Here is an 18,729-nt window from a genome sequence, read left to right on the forward strand (position 1 = left end):
AAGGGGTGGATTTTGACTATTCCTGATACGTCGTCCAAGTTCGTCCGAAAGATGTTCAATTGGGGATAAATCTGGAGATATTGCTGGCCAAGGCAACACACGAATATGGTTATTCTCCAAAAAGGTCATCAAAATGTGTGCCACGTGACAACGGGCGTTGTCCTGCTGAAAAACGTGGTTAAAACGATGTCTTCGGAGAAACGGGAGAACAACTGGAGCCAGAATTTCGTCCCTATACCTTGTTGCATTTAGGTTACCAACGATGATTTTGAGCTCGTTGCGTTCCTGGTACGTAATTCCGCCCCATACCATGATTTCGCCACCACCAAACCGATCTTTTTCCTGCACGCACACATCAGAAAATCGTTCATTGCGTCTCCGGTAGACCTGACTCTGCCGTCGCTAAATTTCAAGTTGAATTTAGAGTCATCGGTAAAAAGAACCAGTCTCCATGTTTACCTATTCCATCGAATCCGTACCCGTGTCCATTGAAGTCGCGCCATCCAGGATAGGTCCCTTCAATGGACGACGAGCTCTTATACCAACTTGACGCAATCGGTTACGAACTGTTTGAGCAGATATTCTGTTGTTATGTCTTCCGTGGGTTTGTCGTGCAGTTTGTGACGTGTTTACAAATCGATTCCGGAGATGAATGATGCGGATGTATCTGTCTTGACGTAACGTCGGTTCACGTGGCCTGCCACTACGCGGGCGATCATTTGTTGTGCCAGTATCTTTAAGACGAGTCCTAAGCCTTGCAATAGTCATTTTAGAGACATTAAAATGATTTGCAACCTTCACTTGAGTCATTCTTGCTACCAACATTCCAATAGCTCGTTCTCTCTCATTTTGGCGTAGACGGGGCATTGTTTTACTTTTTTCAAATTTTTAATGCGACCTTTTGTTAACAATCGTGTTCGACACAAAAATGACAAAAAGGACAACTCGATTCCAACTCTATATAGGTAATTTTTTGAAAAAATGGTTATTTGTTTGAAATCAGAAAATGACATCATGTCATTTCCGATATTTTTACAAATGAGTAAATTTGATAGATAAATCATTCAGGTTACTAGTTTTAATCATGAAAATATTTGAAATTAATATATGTGATATTTTCAAATTAAAAACCAATTTAACGTTTCTTTTTTTGCCTAGTATATATAAACATTGGTATCTCATGGATAATGACGAATTCACTGTTCATGAACAATATATATGATAAGAACAAATACAGGATAAATATTAATTAAACAGAAACCCAATTACACAAAGTTACAATTTTTTTGGAGACAAACATAAAGTTGTTTATTTCTAATGTTTTCATAATGAGTCTGTTTTGAATGATAATTTGTCCTTGTATAACTATGCACCTATGTAAATGATCTAGATGAAATGTAGACGTGCATATTTGTAGGTGAAAGTTTGCGGATTAATTTAAAAAAAATCTCAATTTCTATTTAGATATCAAATATTTTGATCAATAGTTTTGTAATTGTAAAATTTCAATAGTATTGGTAGAAGACCAATAAAATTTTGTATATAACGAAGTTTTGCATATTAGTTTTGGGTAACAATTACAAATGTAGAAACGCGGTCGGCTTTAAATAAAAACAGTTTCGTTGTTACAACCTTCCTCTGTAAATTTATTTTTTCCAGTAAATTATAATAAGGAGAATTTGAATAAAAATGTATGTGATAATATTCAATGTTTACTAAAGGACATTTCCTGACATTTGTTCTTGTTTACACATTTTGACTAAACTTGAAACGATATTAAATGCATTGCTTTGTTCGTATTAACATTTGTTATTCAGTTATGTACGACTCACAAAAGGTTCGAGCGCAGCCCAATCTGATATTGACATTTTTCTCGTAATAGCAATCTTTGGGTTTATTGTCGCAAATAGATTATATAGTTTTCTAATGTATCTTGGAGTAAAATTTTTATTGAAATTATCTCACGTGATAAATAACATTAATAGCAGAGTATATTAGTTGTTAGTGGCTTTGAACTAGCTGTCAGATAACTGCGAGTACTCGCAGATCTGTTCCTATTGTCTTTTTTGTTGTTCATATTTTGTACATAAATTAGGCCGTTAGTTTTATCGTTTGAATTTTTTTACATTGTCATTTCGGGGCCTTTTATAACTGACTATGCGGTATGGGTTTTGCTCATTGTTGAAGGCCGTACGGTGACCTATATTGACCTATAGTTGTTAATTTCTGTGTCATTTTGGTCTCTTGTGGACAGTTGTCTCATTAGCAATCATACCATATCTTCTATTTTATATTTAAACTTTCTCATTCATATTTTATTTCACAGATATAACCTTTTGGCCAAAGAAAGGTCGCATAAGAAAAACATTTCAAATGATGTCCGGAAGTGGAATAATACAAAGAAAAGATCTGTATAATATTTGGGAGCAAACGCACTTCGACAAAATATTACCTTATAAAGAGTTCATATTTGATATGCTCATCCATCTTGATATCCTGTCAGAGCAGCGTAGATATGATAATGATACAGGCAGTAGGCTAAAAGTGGAAAACTTCTTTGTTCCCTGCATGCTCATATTGAGAAATGAAACAAGTTTCATGACATGTGAATGCACACCAGAGAAAGCTATCCGTCTTGCATTCAGTTTTAAAGGGACAATTATACCACCAGCCTTGCCAAATCGTCTTATCAGCGCATGTCTTAGTATGTGGACAGTAAAGACTTATGAAGGGAAACAACTCTTGTTTTCAGGATTCATTGGATTATCATTTGATATGGCACATGATATTGTGGTATGTGTTGAAGGCAACAAGATTCTGCTTTACATAGTCCATAAAACTTCTAACGGACTTATCGTACCAGATATTGCCACTGGAATCAAGGAAACCATGTTTACAACATTAGAGAGAATTTCAGAGTTCTACCAATCAGCAGTTCATGCCTCCCCTAACAGCCAAAAGATACCCTTCCACGTTGAATATTCATGCTCGAGGTTAGAGTGTTTCATCACAGAAGAGGCAGCATCGACAACCGATGAATGGATCTGTGATAAACATAAGCTTTTACATACTAAAGAAAAGTGGAATATTTGGAATCAAAATCAGGTATATAGAATAAGGATAGTTCAAAATATGTTTTAAATCTTTAGTTGAAGACAAAGTTAAATAAGGAACATATTATGTACAGGTCAAGATAAGCAAGAAATAAGAAACCTATTGTTGATAACGTTATAAATTGTCGATATAATGTATCAGGATTGCATCAGCGCACTCTTTAGTATTCTGTGTAGTCGTTAAAACGACTTGCGATGTAGAGGTCAGAATAGGTAAGAAAGAAACTTTCCGGTTGATAACAGTTTAAGTAGGCCCTTACTAAACCTCTATTTAACAGATTAGACTTGGGAAAAATAATTGTGTGAATATCTTCATTTTGATTTAGAAAACTGAATGCAATGGAAGAAATTGACATGTTTGTGCATCCTACTTACGAAAATGATAAATAACAAAGTTATTTATAAACATATCAGTGTTAGGAAAACTAACAACACCGTGCAAATAAAAAACACACCAACAAATACAATGTCAAAAAACACTACACAGAATACTAAAGAGTGCACTGATGCAATCCTGATACATTATATCGACAATTTATAATTTGAATATACGTTTTAGTATGATATAAAACAATTATGTCAATTTGGGTGAACTGGATGTTACGATTCTGACAGCTAATGCCCGTTTAATCTATTAAATGCATTATGATTTGTCAATCTCTTAAATAAGAACACTTTATTCAGCACTTCTGATCGAAATAACCAGGACAGGTATCATCTTTTATCTTACCTCCTATACATTTCTAGGAATGGGATTGGTTAAAATCGTCCGCGTGAAGACCGTGTATATTTGATATAAGTTAGTAGGGATGCGGGGCTTATTTCATATACGATTAGCAAAGGAGTTACGTCCCTTTATATTCCAAATTAGGTAGCAGGGAGGCGGGACTTATTTAATACACGTTTAGTAGTTGAGTTACGTCCCTTTATAAAAACAAAACGGAACTGAGAAAAATCTTAAATGTTTCAACAGACGAAGAAATTGATGATTAAGATTGAAATAAATTCATTAAACACATTTAATCCTAACAAGTTGTTATCGTTGGCTATTGTTCTTGTAGGATTAATAAAAGTAGTTTCTTAATGCTAACAGTATTGGAGACTGGTTTGCTGATTTTGATAGATCACAAGTCTAAATTTTACACGTTTAGATAGTCGGTAAGATAAATTCGTTATATAGTGAACCAGTGACGTAATACGGTGTATATGGGGTCAGTAAATCCATATTCGCTCTCACCCCATATGGAATTTACCGACCCCTTATATACCGTATTAGGTCACTAGCACACTATGTAATTAATAATAACCAATTTTGAGAATCGTATATTTATTTTGAGCAATATTTTCTTTCAGAAAAAGATACAATGTGAAGAGAACTGTCAAGGTAAATATCATGAATGAGATTAACCCAAACTGTTTATTACTGTGGTTTACTCCAGAAGAGATAAGTATTAATTCAGTCTTTCGTTTCTTCAACAGGGCAAACAGTTTTGTATGCAGGGAATAAATAATACTTGGTAAACATCTTTTTTAAGTTTTTCATTTCTATATTTTTTTTGGCAATGTATCATTGTACCAAAAGCGCATATGCTCTAACTATCCCTTAATGCATTGACGCCACAGTAATATTATCAATGATCCTTTTGTACTCATTCAGGTTTAAGTGAAGATGCCTTGGATCAGAAACCAACTGATATCGAACTTCAACGATTTGTTTCACCATGTGATGTTACAACAGTACACGATTTAGCCATACATCTTGGTATGACTTTCCAAGAGTGGGAAGACCTCAGAGATAACTATGATCGGATTGAGATTGTTAAATGTAGAATATTGGTAAACTGGAGAGATAGATATAAAGGAAAATTTAGGGATATCGCAAAAGCTTTAAGCAATATGAATTGCAATTTACATATGCTTTGTCGGGTAAGTATCTAAAAAAAGAATACCCTAGCTGTAAATTTTCATTAGTGTGTAGAAGTTATATTTTGAATTATTTGGTTTCTGAGATGAAAGTGCCGATAGTTTACACAAAAATGGTACATTGACCAAAAGATAGATTTTTATTTAGGGACTTAACGATTGAATTTTCCTCGGAGTTCAGTCTTTTTGTGGTGTTTTTTCAAGATTCTCCATGACTAAAATCGTCGTTAACTTTTACAAAAATCTTCTCTGAAACTACTAGGCCAAATTTAATTAAACTTGGCCACAATTATCATTGAGGTATCTAGTTTTAGAATTGTGTCCGATGACCCCGCCCGGAGAACCAAGATGGCCGACAAAGCTAAAAATAGTACATATGGTAAAATGCAGTTTTTGGCTCATATCTCTGAAACCAAAGCATTAATAGCAATTCTGACAATGATAAAATTGTTCATTAGGTCAAAATCTATCTGCCCTGAAATTTTCAGACCATTCAGGCAAACGGTTGCTGCCCTGAATTGGTAATTATAAGAAAATTCTGCAGCTTTTGGTTATTATCTTGAATATTATTATAGATATTATAGAGATAAACTAAAAGCAATAATGACAGCAAAGTAAGACCTAAAAATAAATCAACATGACCAGAATGGTCAATTGACCTCTTAAGAAGTTATTGCCCTTAATAGTCAATTTTTAACAATTTTCATAAATTTTGTAAATTTCTACAAAATATTTTCCACTTGCAACTAATGGGCCAAGTTCATTATTTATAGAGATAATTGTAAAGAACGTTCAATAAAGTAAGATCTTTAAACACATCACCATCACCAAAACACATTTTTGTCATGAATCCATCTATGTCCTTTGTTTAATATGCACATAGACCAAGGTGAGCGACACAGGCTCTTTAGAGTCTCTATTTTATTTTCAATTCAATATAACCTATTTTTGTATCTGACCTGGTTTTTGATTAATTACTTATACTGAACAATGTACTCAACCTTCATCCAAATATGATATGGACACACAGTGTCAAAATTCGACATACCAAAATAAACATTTTTTGGGGTAAAAAAAAACGCAGCATGCATAATAATTATTCATCAAAATATACTATAACGGGATATATTTTATTTGATATTGTGGTCTGATTTTGTTATATGGTGCCGTTTCAGTTTGCTTTACTGTGTAACACGGTTTTAGTTTCATTGCTCTTCAACTTCCTGTTTAACAAACTCTTATATAATAAAACACTTGCTAAAAAATGTCGTTCTATTTATATACGGAGCTTTTAATGAAACCTTCCTTGATTTTGTTAGCAGGATTCATGGGAACATCTATTGTTGTATAACATCTTCTTGGAATAATTTGATGTGACTGTCATACAAGTGAGCAGTTTAGCTAGCTATAAAACTAGGTTTAATCCACCATATTTTACATATTAAAATGTCTGTACCAAGTCAGGAATATGACAGTTGATATCCATTCGTTTGATGTGTTTAAGCTGTTGATTTTGCTCGTAAAATGGTGCACTGAGTAGTATGAAACTTATTTCCATAAATAAGTGTACTTAGGTATAAAATAGAATTTATATTGAATATACTTTATTTAAATATGTATTGGAAAGCAACACGATGATGCAAAAATAATCAATAGTGTTTTATTCGATGTTAAATAATCATTGCAGGTAAAAAGAGTAAGAATAGAACGATGTCGTACGTATATTTCTTTTTATTTTAAACCATGAATGATTACTGATGTTCAAATGTCATCATTACATTAAGGTTTATAAAAGAACGTGTAACAAAGGTTAATCTATTGTAAGGTATATGTGCACTTTAATAGGGTATGTCAAACATATCATATCAATAACATATAACCAGTGAAAAACATTTTGATTTTTACAACAAGTCACGTTGTCTCTTTGATATTTAGTTCAGATGATATTTTATAGAACACACTTCACTTTTTTATTTATTTTTGAGAATTGTAAATAATATTCATTGGATCAGGCCACTTTAATAGTCCTTTGTTATTTATTCACACTAATTTTATTTTCCAAGAACTCGTAAATTTAGGATTAAATGTTTCTGAAGAAAATTACAGTCTTTCATCTCACTGTACAGTCATGATTAATATCTCATGTGCTTGGTTATCATTACAGAAATCAGGGAGGAATACATGGATTTCATTCCAACCGATGAAATACTAGATGAATTGGCACAAGTAATAGGTGTAGTATCCTTCCAACTGGGTATAGAATTAGGGTCATCGATCACATCATTAGACATTATACAGCATGACAATGGAAGGGATTTAATGGCACAATGTAAAGCGATATTATTTAAATGGCGAAAAGATCAGATAGTCAGACCAACCATAGAAGTTCTACATAATGCTTTGGTTAATGTCGGGAAAGGTTCTCAGTGTTTAGAGGAGATAATAAAAAGTAAAGGAGTGAAGAAATATATCCCTGAAGAGGAGAAAGATGAAGTGGAGAAAAAAGGAAAAGAAAAAACATTCTTGAAAAAAATGAATCCTTTTAAGAAGAAGAAATAGCACCAAAACTTTCAAGCTGGTGTTATATTACCAAAAGCTTACACCATCATGATCCCTTTCTTTGTAAATAAGGGGGAACATTGAACCATTTATAATGTGGTTTTCTTGCTCTTGTATTATCATTCAACAGAATTAAAAGAACTAAATTGGTTATTCATACTGTGCATTTCAATTATATAGTGACATCTCGAGGCGAATAACACACCCAAGCCAAAATAGATCTATTTATCTGTAATAATTGTATATCGACACTAATTTATCCCTTCAGTATATCTAACTGAACAGTGTTATGTAATAATGCAGTTATAATCATATTTTAAAATTTTTCTTTTCAATCCAACATTCTACATCTTCCTACATGCAAATTCTACAAAATTAAAGGAGTAGCCAAAGGACAAACTTTTCTTGAATAGAATCATCCCGTTATACTAGTTATTTGAATTATTAACATTCAATTTTCAGATTTGAAATACATTCCTAACATAGAATGCATGTTATAAAAAAAAAAAAATTTTGGAAAACTTTTAACTTTTTATAAAAAAAAATCTTTTGCTGTGGAAAGGTATCTGTTTATGAACAAGTCCAGACCAAACTGAAACATAAACTTCATTTGTACTTTGCAATCGATCACTACTCATAATTTGAAATCTATCTAAGTAGAACGTAAAATCACAAAAATACTGAACTCAGAGGAAAATCCAATCGGAAAGTCCATAATCACATGGCAAAATCAAACGACAAAACACATCAAAAACGAATGGACAAGAACTGTCATATTCCTAACTTGGTATAGGCATTTTTGATAGAAGAAAATGGTGGATTAATCCTGGTTTATAGCGCTAAACCTCTCACTTTGTTGACAGTCTCATGAAATTCCGTTATATTTACAATGATGCGTGAACTAATAAGACATAATAAAAGAAATAGTCAAAATATGGGTACAGCAGTCATCATCGTGTAACAATTTTAAAAGGAACAATTTAACAGAACACAAAAATATCTATCTACAAACACATTCATCGATTCGCGTTGCTGACGTCAGAAAATTATATACGTCACATATTTTTGTCGTTCTATGTTTATACAAACAATTTTAAAATTTCACATGGGCAATGTTAGCATACAGGGTTAAAAAATCAAAAGTATGTAAGAATTAATTTCAGAAATAGACCGAGATTTAAAATAGTCAAAAGTTCTATGGAATTTATAAAAATCCACAAATAGTTCATTCCACTACGTGGTTGAATAATTTTGACGTTTGTGGTTCAACGTTTTTTTTCTAATTCATATTAGAAATATATCATAGAGACATATTATAGAACAATAACTGATAATACTGACGGGATATTTTAAAGTACAGAGTCACGTTATAAGAACCAAAGAAACACAAAAAATCGCATATACAAAACACACCAGTAAAAAATGAATAATAAAACACACATTGACGGCATGTTTAAGTACCGAGCCACGTTAAATGGATATCTCATAAAAAAATCCAACAGTAAAAGTAATATTTATGTTTTGAATCGTCTGTGAAACTACATTGGCAAAAATAGGTATGACGGACAGAGATTTTCTTAGATTTTGATTGAACAATTTTAAACATTCTTTTTTCCAATAAAGCTTCAAATTTAGATGGCTTTAAATTTTCATGATTGATTTTTTGAAAATGGTTAAATAAGACGTTTGTGATATGGCAAATAAACACTATATAGACAAAGCCCATAATCGAAAATAAACGCCAGGAAAACAACAAATAACCATTTCACAATATTAAATAACTTGATGGTGCGAAGTAGAAATACCGAACCAAGCAAACAGGATATTATATGGTATTCAAGTCTCAGACAGGTTATATACTGTGACATTTACGGCTTAGACTTTATATCTCCTGAGCAAAAGGCGAAGGGGATATCAGCCTTAAGCCGGGAATGGCACAGTATTTACCCTATCTGAGACCTGAATTACACATATATTACGGATTACCTCTGTCTAAATGTTTTATCTAATGCAGGTAATTGTAATTTGCTGTGAAAATAATTTTATTGTGTATATAATAATTTTAATAACACTTTTAACATTAGATTTAAGTATTAAAAGTGTAAATTTTGTGATTTTGTATTAAAAATGTATTATTGACTGATGCACGTCATTATTGTCCCTCTGTGAGCCTCTGCCATTCCGTAGTGTTCTGTATAACTTTTTCTAAGTCACATAGTAACCGGAGTGATGCTGACGTTTTTGATGTTCTAATGAGGAGAAAAACGTCGTATATACCCCGGCAGTTTCTTGAATATATAATGACATCTCTGTGTTGTTATCCAATCACAAATCTGGACACATTTGTTATCCGTAATATTACCAAATATTGACTAATAGAGGCAACAGTAGTAAACCGCTGTTCGTAATTTTTAAATCGATTGAGAAAAAAAGTTAAATCGGGGTTACAAACTAAAACTAATGGAAAGACATCAAATATAAGAGGAGAACTACGACACAACAAAAACTCAACACTAAAATGTAATACACTCAGAAACGAACTATATTATAACAATGGCCAAGTTACTGACTTGGTTCAGAACATTTTAAGAAAAAAATGATGGATTGAACCTGGTTTTGTGACCAAACCGCCCGATTTTATGGCAATGTTAAATGTAACATTAAAATGACAACACTACATGACAGGACTAAAATGCAAATAAATGGGAGAACATATAGGACAGAGAAACACATGAATAATATCTATCAAAAGGTACCAGGTTTATAGTTTAATACGCCAGAAGCGCATTTTGTGTACATAAGACTAGCCAGTGATGCTAAGATTAAAAAAAGTCCGAAATCCAAAACAAGTTCAAAGTTGCAGAGCAGTGAGGACCAAAAATTCCAAAAATGTGTGCCTAATACGGGTAAGGTTTTCTGCCTGGGGTTTAGAACATCCTTATGTAAAGATAAAATAATTTAGTAATAAGTTTATAGTATACAATGACAAATAAAAAGAATTCTGTGACACTTAGATAAATATGATTTAAACATCGTCAGTAGCAGTGTGGCATTGTAAGTTCATTTTCAACGTTTGTGTATGTATATCAATTTTGGTATCTTTTGTCTCTCTTCCAAGACCTCGTGAAGATGATAATTTTTTGTTTAAAGACCGATGGATCATTTAAAAGAACACAATCGTAATTATTGTGATGTTATGTCGATTTCAGTCATTCGTCCGAATAAATTTTTAAATTCCGATTTAAAAGCAGTATCTGTCAGCAGCACATGTTGTACCTGTTTAGTAAGTTCGTACAATGTGTAAGTGCATGAGCATACAGTATGATATGAAATATGTAAACAGCAAACGATGAAGCAGACGATATATTTCTGCTGACTAAATGAAATTTTCACTTTTGTAACAGATTATTGTATTCGTTTTAAATTAATATGTATTAACTAGTGCATGAAGCAAGAAACACCTAAGCTGTGAGAAAGCACTAGTTGAAATTGCCATGCATTACATTTTAATGTGTGTTTCCCTCGGACACTTACTTTGAAACTGGTCAAACGAGGTCAAAACTGGAACCTCATTGAATGCGTGATGCAGTAATTCTAAATAGCATGCACATGACAGCAGTTTAGTCTTTGCAACTACAGGGGATCGCAGTTCCCAGTTCTCGAATCCAGTCTTCTTCCTCTTATATTCGGGAACCGATATTTGGATACAGCGGTTTTTAATTACGAAAGTGTATTAACCGTTGTATATAATAAAATTACAACGTTTCTGAATAATATTCCAGTTTCTTTTTTAGCTCACCTGGCCCAAAGGGCCAAGTGAGCTTTTCTCATCACTTGGCGTCCGGCGTCCGGCGTCGTCCGTCGTCGTCCGTCGTCGTCCTGCGTTAACTTTTCCAAAAATCTTCTCCTCTGAAACTACTGGGCCAAATTTAACCAAACTTGGCCACAATCATCATTGGGGTATCTAGTTTAAAAAATGTGTTCGGTGACCCGGCCAACCAACCAAGATGGCCGCCATGGCTAAAAATAGAACATAGGGGTAAAATGCAGTTTTTGGCCTATAACTCAAAAACCAAAGCATTTAGAGCAAATCTGAAAGGGGGTAATATTGTTCATCAGTTCAAGATCTATCTGCCCTGAAATTTTCAGATGAATCGGACATTTTGTTGTTGGGTTGCTGCCCCTGAAATTGTAATTTTAAGGAAATTTTGCTGTTTTTGGTTATTATCGTGAATATTATTATAGATAGAGATAAACTGTAAACAGCAATAATGTTCAGCAAAGTAAGATCTACAAATAAGTCAACATGACCAAAATGGTCAGTTGACCACTTTAGGGAGTTATTGCCCTTTATAGTCAATTTTTAACCATTTTTCGTAAATCTTAGTAATCTTTTAGAAAAATCTTCTCTGAAACTACTGGCCCAAATTTAACCAAACTTAGCCATAATCATCATTGGGGTATCTAGTTAAAAAAATGTGTCCGGTAACTCGGCCAACAAACCAAGATGGCCGCCATGGCTAAAAATAGAACATGGGGGTAAAATGCAGTTTTTGGCTTATAACTCAAAAACCAAAGCATTAAGAGCAAATCTGACAGGAAGTAAACTTGTTGATCAGGTCACGATCTATCTGCCCTGGAATTTTCAGATGAATCTGATAATCGGTTGTTAGGTTGCTGCCACTGAATTGGTAATTTTGAGGAAATTTTGCTGTTTTTTTGTTATTATCTTGAATATTATTATAGATAGAGATAAACTGTAAACAGCAATAATGTACAGCAAAGAAAGAACTAAAACTAAGTCACTATGACCAAAATAGTCAATTGACCCCCTACGGAGTTATTGCCCTTCATAGTCAATTTTTAACAATTTTCTTAAAATTTGAAGACTTTCAATAACATTTTCCACAGAAAGTACTGTTATAGATAGAGATAATTGTAAGCAGCAAGAATGTTTAGTAAAGTAAGATCTACAAACACATCACCATCACCAAAACACAATTTTGTCATTAATCCATCTGTGTCCATTGTTTAATATTCACATAGACCAAGGTGAGCGACACAGGCTCTTTAGAGCCTCTAGTTTTAAAACGTTAAAAATTACAAACGAATAGTACAAAAATGAATAATTAGGTCTTTCCACTTTTCGTTGAAAGACCTTTTGTTTTTCTTCTGATTATTTTGTTTTTCTTCTGCCGTCTGAGATGCTTTTTTTGCAACCTTTGCGGATTGGTATACGTCGGTGAAACAAAAGGAAGGCTGAACAAACGTATGCGCAGTCATAGATCAGACATTAACCTCAATGCTAACGACATTCTATACCAGCATTTCAATCAGCCCGATCATTCCATCGTTTCCATGACAGTTCGCATTATCGAAAAGATATACCATAGCTCTAACAATCCTAAGCTTTCAACAACTCTCCGTAGACAAAAAGAGGACTACTGGATTAGACAATTGGGAACTGCGACACCTTATGGTTGCAATGACAAAATTGATGGTATAGGTATTCTATCTAGTCCTTCGTGTAACTCGGTGAATGTGATGAATATTTTCAACTCGACTCCTCGACGTAGACGCAGTCATGGTCATCGTCATTATACATCACCTTCTCTGTATGATGTATCTATTAATGACTTGCTGCCATTTATACAAAAAGCCGTTAGGCATTCATCACATTCGCACGAAAATTTATTCATTACCCCTTTCAAAACTTCATTCTCTGTTCAATTTATGTTTGGAATCCACTGTTACAAACCCTCATTCAAACCAATACAAACTTGAAGCTATAATTTCGGATATTGCAAGTCACAGACTGTTCAAGCCAGTCCACATTGGAAAAGATGAAAAAGAGAAAAGATATTTCCTTAATCTTTCCTTTGCCAACAAAGGTCTCGATGGCGTCAACTTAGGAAATATCCTTCATCATAAATTAGTTCAATCGAAAATACCTCCTTATTTCAAAGACCAGTCTGTACCAATCATTTCTTATATCTACACCAAACCTATTGCAACTAAAATTTTCAATTACAAACACGTTTTGCAGGATCTCGATATTGACGACTTCAAGACTTGTCTAAACCTCCTGATTGCACTTGTGCTAGTTCCAAATTCACATATAATCCTGCTGGCCACGTTATTACCGGTGACCTCAACATTGTTAACAACACCTCTCTACGAAATGTGTTATCGAAAGGTCCGAAATATCGTGAGCCTAAATCCATCAATTGGAAATACAACTTTAAAATTTTGATGGATTCAGTCGAGGATTATGCCAGGCAATGGGCTAAGCGCAAGAAGGAAGACGTAGACACTCTTTCCGAATGGATTAAGGTCGTGAGGTCGTTGATACAAATTAGAATTAAGAAACTGAATTAAGAAACTATCAATGCCCATGCTACGTCAATCTTTAAAGACCCAAATGTTGCAAAACACCTATCCTACCTCCATAATAAATATGTTGTTGTCCCCGCAGATAAACCCCCAAACAACATCGTTTTTGTGTGTAAAACTCATTACATTAACTGCTTGATAAACGAATTAGGTATTGACAATTCACTTGGAAACTCAACATATACCCTCACGACACTTACCAAAAAGGAAATCCTGGATAATCATAGGTCTGTTCTGTGTTCCTTTGGAATTTCAACCAAAGATGAAGAACTGGATCTTCCATCACTGTATTGGATACCTAAACTACATAAGTGTCCTTACAAACAACGGTATATTGCTGGATCTCCCAAGTGCTCCACGAAACCTCTTTCGAAATTATTAACATCTATTTTATCAGCAATCAAAGACGGGCTTCAAATTTATTTTGAAACTGCCTATTCTAGAGGTGGCGTGAATCAGATGTGGATACTTAAAAATTCCAAAGATCTTTTAGAGTACATACAATCTAACTCTCTTTCATCTTGTAACAGTATCAAAACATTTGAATTTTCTACTCTTTACACAAGTATTCCATATTCCAAACTAAAAGACAAATTGAAAGAGTTGGTATTGCTTTGCTTCATAAAAAGAATGACCAACGAAGATACAAGTATTTTGTCTTAGGGAGGGATAAATTCTACTTTGTAAAGGATCACTGATTCACACAAAAAATTCTCTGAAACTGATATTATTAAGATGCTTGATTTCTTGATTGACAACATATTTGTTACGTTCGGAGGACGTGTTTTCCACAGACTGTCGGCATTCCAATGGGAACAAACTGTGCCCCTCTACTTGCCGACTTGTTTCTTTATTATTATGAGGCTGACTTCATGCAGGAACTTCTTAGAAAGAAAGATAAGAAGTTAGCAATATCCTTTAACTCTACTTTCCGCTATATAGATGATGTTCTTTCACTAAATAATTCAAAATTTGGTGACTATGTGGAACGCATCTATCCCATCGAGCTAGACATAAAGGAAACTAAAGATACAGTTAAGTCGGCCTCATATCTTGACTTACATCTAGAAATTGACAATGAGGGTCGGTCGAAAACAAAACTTTACGACAAAAAAGGCAACATTTCAGCAGCACCTGCATACGGGGTATATATCTCCCAAATTGAAACGATATTTCCGTGCTTGCATTTGCTGTCATGACTTTCTTGATAGAGGGTTGCTGCTCACAAGGAAGCTATTAAACCAAGAGTTCCAAATGGTGAAGTTGAAATCATCCCTTCGTAAATTTTACAGACGCCATCACGAGTTGGTTGACCGTTATGGAATAACCGTTTCACAAATGATATCGGATATGTTCCTTACATCGTTACTACAATCCCCTTCCCTTTCATGAATGAGACCTACCGAATTAGACTATTTACCGGATTTGTTATCACATAAGCAACACGACGGGTGCCACATGTGAAGCAGGATCTGCTTACCCTTCCGGAGCATCTGATATCATCCCTAGTTTTTTGGTGGGGTTCGTGTTGTGTATTCTTTGGTTTTCTATGTTGTGTCATGTGTGCTGTTATTTGTTTGTCTTTTTTATTTTTAGCCATGGCGTTGTCAGTTTGTTTTAGATTTATGAGTTTGACTGTCCCTTTGGTATCTTCCGTCCCTCTTTTATTCTTATAGGAGTTATATCCCGTGTCCCCTTTTTCTGGTTATCGCTATATCTCAAAAACCGTAAAAGATTTTAACAAACTGTTTTCACCAAATTGTTTGTCTACTCTTAAGAATGATTTGGTTAATTTTGACTGGAGTGATCAGAAGACATCTTATGGGAGTTATTTCCCTTTGAAAATTTAAGATAGGCGATATGTTGGATCAATTCATACGTTATAAGTCGAAGAGGTCTACAGTCTTTTGATATGAAGTCCTTGGTCATTTTGAAGGAAATTGAGGTCAAGGTCAAATGTCAAGGTCATGTTATAAATTTTAAATTTTGCTTGTTATCGTTATTCAAAAGAAACTGTTAAAGTAAATGATATAATGTGTTTGCCAAATAACTGTTTACAATAAGGCGCAACTTTAACCTATTTAAGTCGAAGAGTTTTGGTTAACCCGTATAGGAGTTTTCTCCCCTTATGTATTTGAAATCAGTATTTCTCCACAACCATACAAGTGATTGACCTTGGGTCTTTTGATTTGAGATCACTGACCTATGACCTCAAAATTGAGGTCAAGGTCAAAGGTCAATTTGACGTTCTAGATTTTGACCGTTGCTAAAAATTCTTTCTAGTTCATTATAAAACAATTAAGTCTACTGCATATACTTATCAATCTTGTTTTTTATAACAGTTTGATTTACCACATTACATCAACACGGAGTGACATTTTCTAACATCGTTTTTTAAATTTCATTCTTATTATCGAGGTGGAAAGACCTTCAATTGTTCTCTGAAGAATTGGTTTTTAATTTATAACTGAAACACTATCAATATAAAAAAAAAAGGTGTGGTATGATTGTTAATGAGACAACTATCCAAAAAAAGACCAAAATGACACAGACATTAACAACTATAGGTCACCGTACGGCCTTCAACAATGAGCAAAGCCTATACCGCATAGTGAGCTATAAAAGGCCCCGATAAGACAATGTAAAACAATTCAAACGAGAAAACTAACGGCCTTATTTATGTAAAAAAATGAACGAAACACAAATATGTAACACATAAACAAACGACAAACACTGAATTACAGGCTTCTGACTTGGAACAGGCACATACATAAATAATGTGGCGGGGTTAAACATGTTAGCGGGATCCCAACCCTCCCCCTAACCTGGGACAGTGGTATAACAGTACAACATAAGAACGAACTATAAAAATCAGTGGAAAAGGCTTAACTCATCAGATGGACAAAAATACAAGTGGACGTGGTCAATACACTTTTAAACAGAACGGTTAATAAGGTATAAAATGTAAAGGAAACAGTGATATGCCATTGTTCAATAGTTAAAATTCGATTGTGCAAAAAAAAAAATAGCCGGGTAACAAACTAACATCGGGAAACACAAAGAGGAAACCAATGGAATACGGAAACGCTGAACTACAACAAAAGCAAACAATAGAAAAACAGAGTTACAGGGTGTAGATAACAACTGCCATACTCAACCAGAAACGAAATATAAACTGCACGTCACGTGAATGGTTCAACGTAAAAGTGATGTTTATCTTGTGACATTTATATTATCACAGTTAAATTTCTAAAATTAAAATAGACACGTACAAAAATATAAAATTGGAATTGCGTTAGTAATTGTGTATTTTTATGTATTTTCCTACCTTGTCAGAGAAGAATATTAGAATGGAATTGTGTTTGTATCGGTTGTATTATTTGTATTTTCTAACGATGTCGGTTATTTCTTCTAAACCAAAACTGTGAATAAACAAAAAATAAAGTGCATATAAACTGGATCCTAATACGATAATATCTCATATTATAATATCTCATATGTAGTGATCGATGATCTTAAGAACAGTTTTTTTTCTAAAAGTTTTCCCTTCACTATTAAACCAGTGTTATTCAAAACAACACATGGTTCATGGAAAAAGCGGCAATATGCATGTATCTGATCTTTTTTAGGCTCCGTGTTTTGGTACCAAACTCAAATAGCATAATAAAAGAATTACATGTACAGTGCAAACCACGAAAGGACACTTATAGTATCCTTTTTTTAATTTGGTTTTCGGACAGCTCCAATTTTCAAAATCGTAATTTTGTAGATGGCTTTGCAACTGTTTTGATTTGAAAGTCACTGGTGGTCTTATCTAAAAGTTTTGTGTCTTGCGTACAAAATATAAGTCTGGTATCTACAATAGTTTTTCCATATCTTTGTAGAAGACGTTTCCAAATTTGCTGAAATAAAACACAAAGGCTGTCAAGCTTTATCAAAATGAAATTAAATAGATAACAAATGTGCTGAAAATTTTTAGTATAAAGATATTGATATCCCCCAATACAAATAAATAGTCTTTTTGAATTTTATCGTAGATAAGAAAATGTCAGAAACTGAAAAATGCGCAGAAACTGGGTTAGTGTCATCGCTATTATATTTTCTTTAAAAAAGTAAATTACCGAACTGAAAGGGAAAGTCCCTTATAGAATGGAAAAAATCAAAAGATCAAACACATTTATCGAATGGATAACAACTGTTATACTCCAGACTTGGTACAGACATAGTAGAAAATGGTCAGTTGTTTAAGCTAGCTATACCTCTCACTTGTATGATAGTCGTATTAAATTCCAATATTTTTAAAACTATGTGTGAACAAAATCAGACATAATAAGTAAAAATATCAAAAATTTGGGAAACAGCAGTGGACATTGTGTTATTATTTTAATCCCTTTAAAAACAAACAACTTTTCAACAAAGAAAAACAAAAGATAAATATAAGCGTCCACTCCACAAATAAAACAAAATTGTCTTGAGATTTATATTCTATGTGCTAAAGTTTTGTTCTATTTTTATTTAGTTCCCTGTTATTTGTCTTCGTGCTATAATAGATGTTTTTTTTTGTCGCATATCTTTTGATATGACTCGAAATTAATGCATGACGCCTTCGGGTGTATGACTATTTACTTTTGGCATTCCTGGTTCAGTATGTATAAAGTTTTGTTTATTTATGTTTACTTAAATATTTACTTTGTCGAGAAAGTGTATATATATAGTATAATCAGTTTGTACTTTCAACGAC

The 18,729-nt window shown here is 33.5% G+C and overlaps 1 protein-coding gene across 2 annotated transcripts in view; it reads left to right on the forward strand.

Annotated features, from left to right (window-relative positions):
* The window catches only part of LOC143041969 (uncharacterized), a 29,903-nt gene extending 22,149 nt beyond the window's left edge, over nt 1-7,754 (forward strand). For both annotated transcript variants that reach the window (XM_076214164.1, XM_076214157.1), the window contains exons 18-22: nt 2,327-3,105; nt 4,467-4,497; nt 4,771-5,039; nt 6,724-6,751; nt 7,201-7,754. In XM_076214164.1, coding sequence (XP_076070279.1) covers nt 2,327-3,105; nt 4,467-4,497; nt 4,771-5,039; nt 6,724-6,751; nt 7,201-7,595 — 1,502 coding nt within the window. In that variant the 3' untranslated portion in view covers nt 7,596-7,754. The remainder of the gene's footprint in view (nt 1-2,326; nt 3,106-4,466; nt 4,498-4,770; nt 5,040-6,723; nt 6,752-7,200) is intronic.
* The last annotated feature ends 10,975 nt before the right edge of the window (nt 7,755-18,729 follow it).

The sequence above is a fragment of the Mytilus galloprovincialis genome, chromosome 1 (genome assembly GCF_965363235.1).
Source record: "Mytilus galloprovincialis chromosome 1, xbMytGall1.hap1.1, whole genome shotgun sequence".
Lineage (NCBI taxonomy): Eukaryota > Metazoa > Mollusca > Bivalvia > Mytilida > Mytilidae > Mytilus > Mytilus galloprovincialis.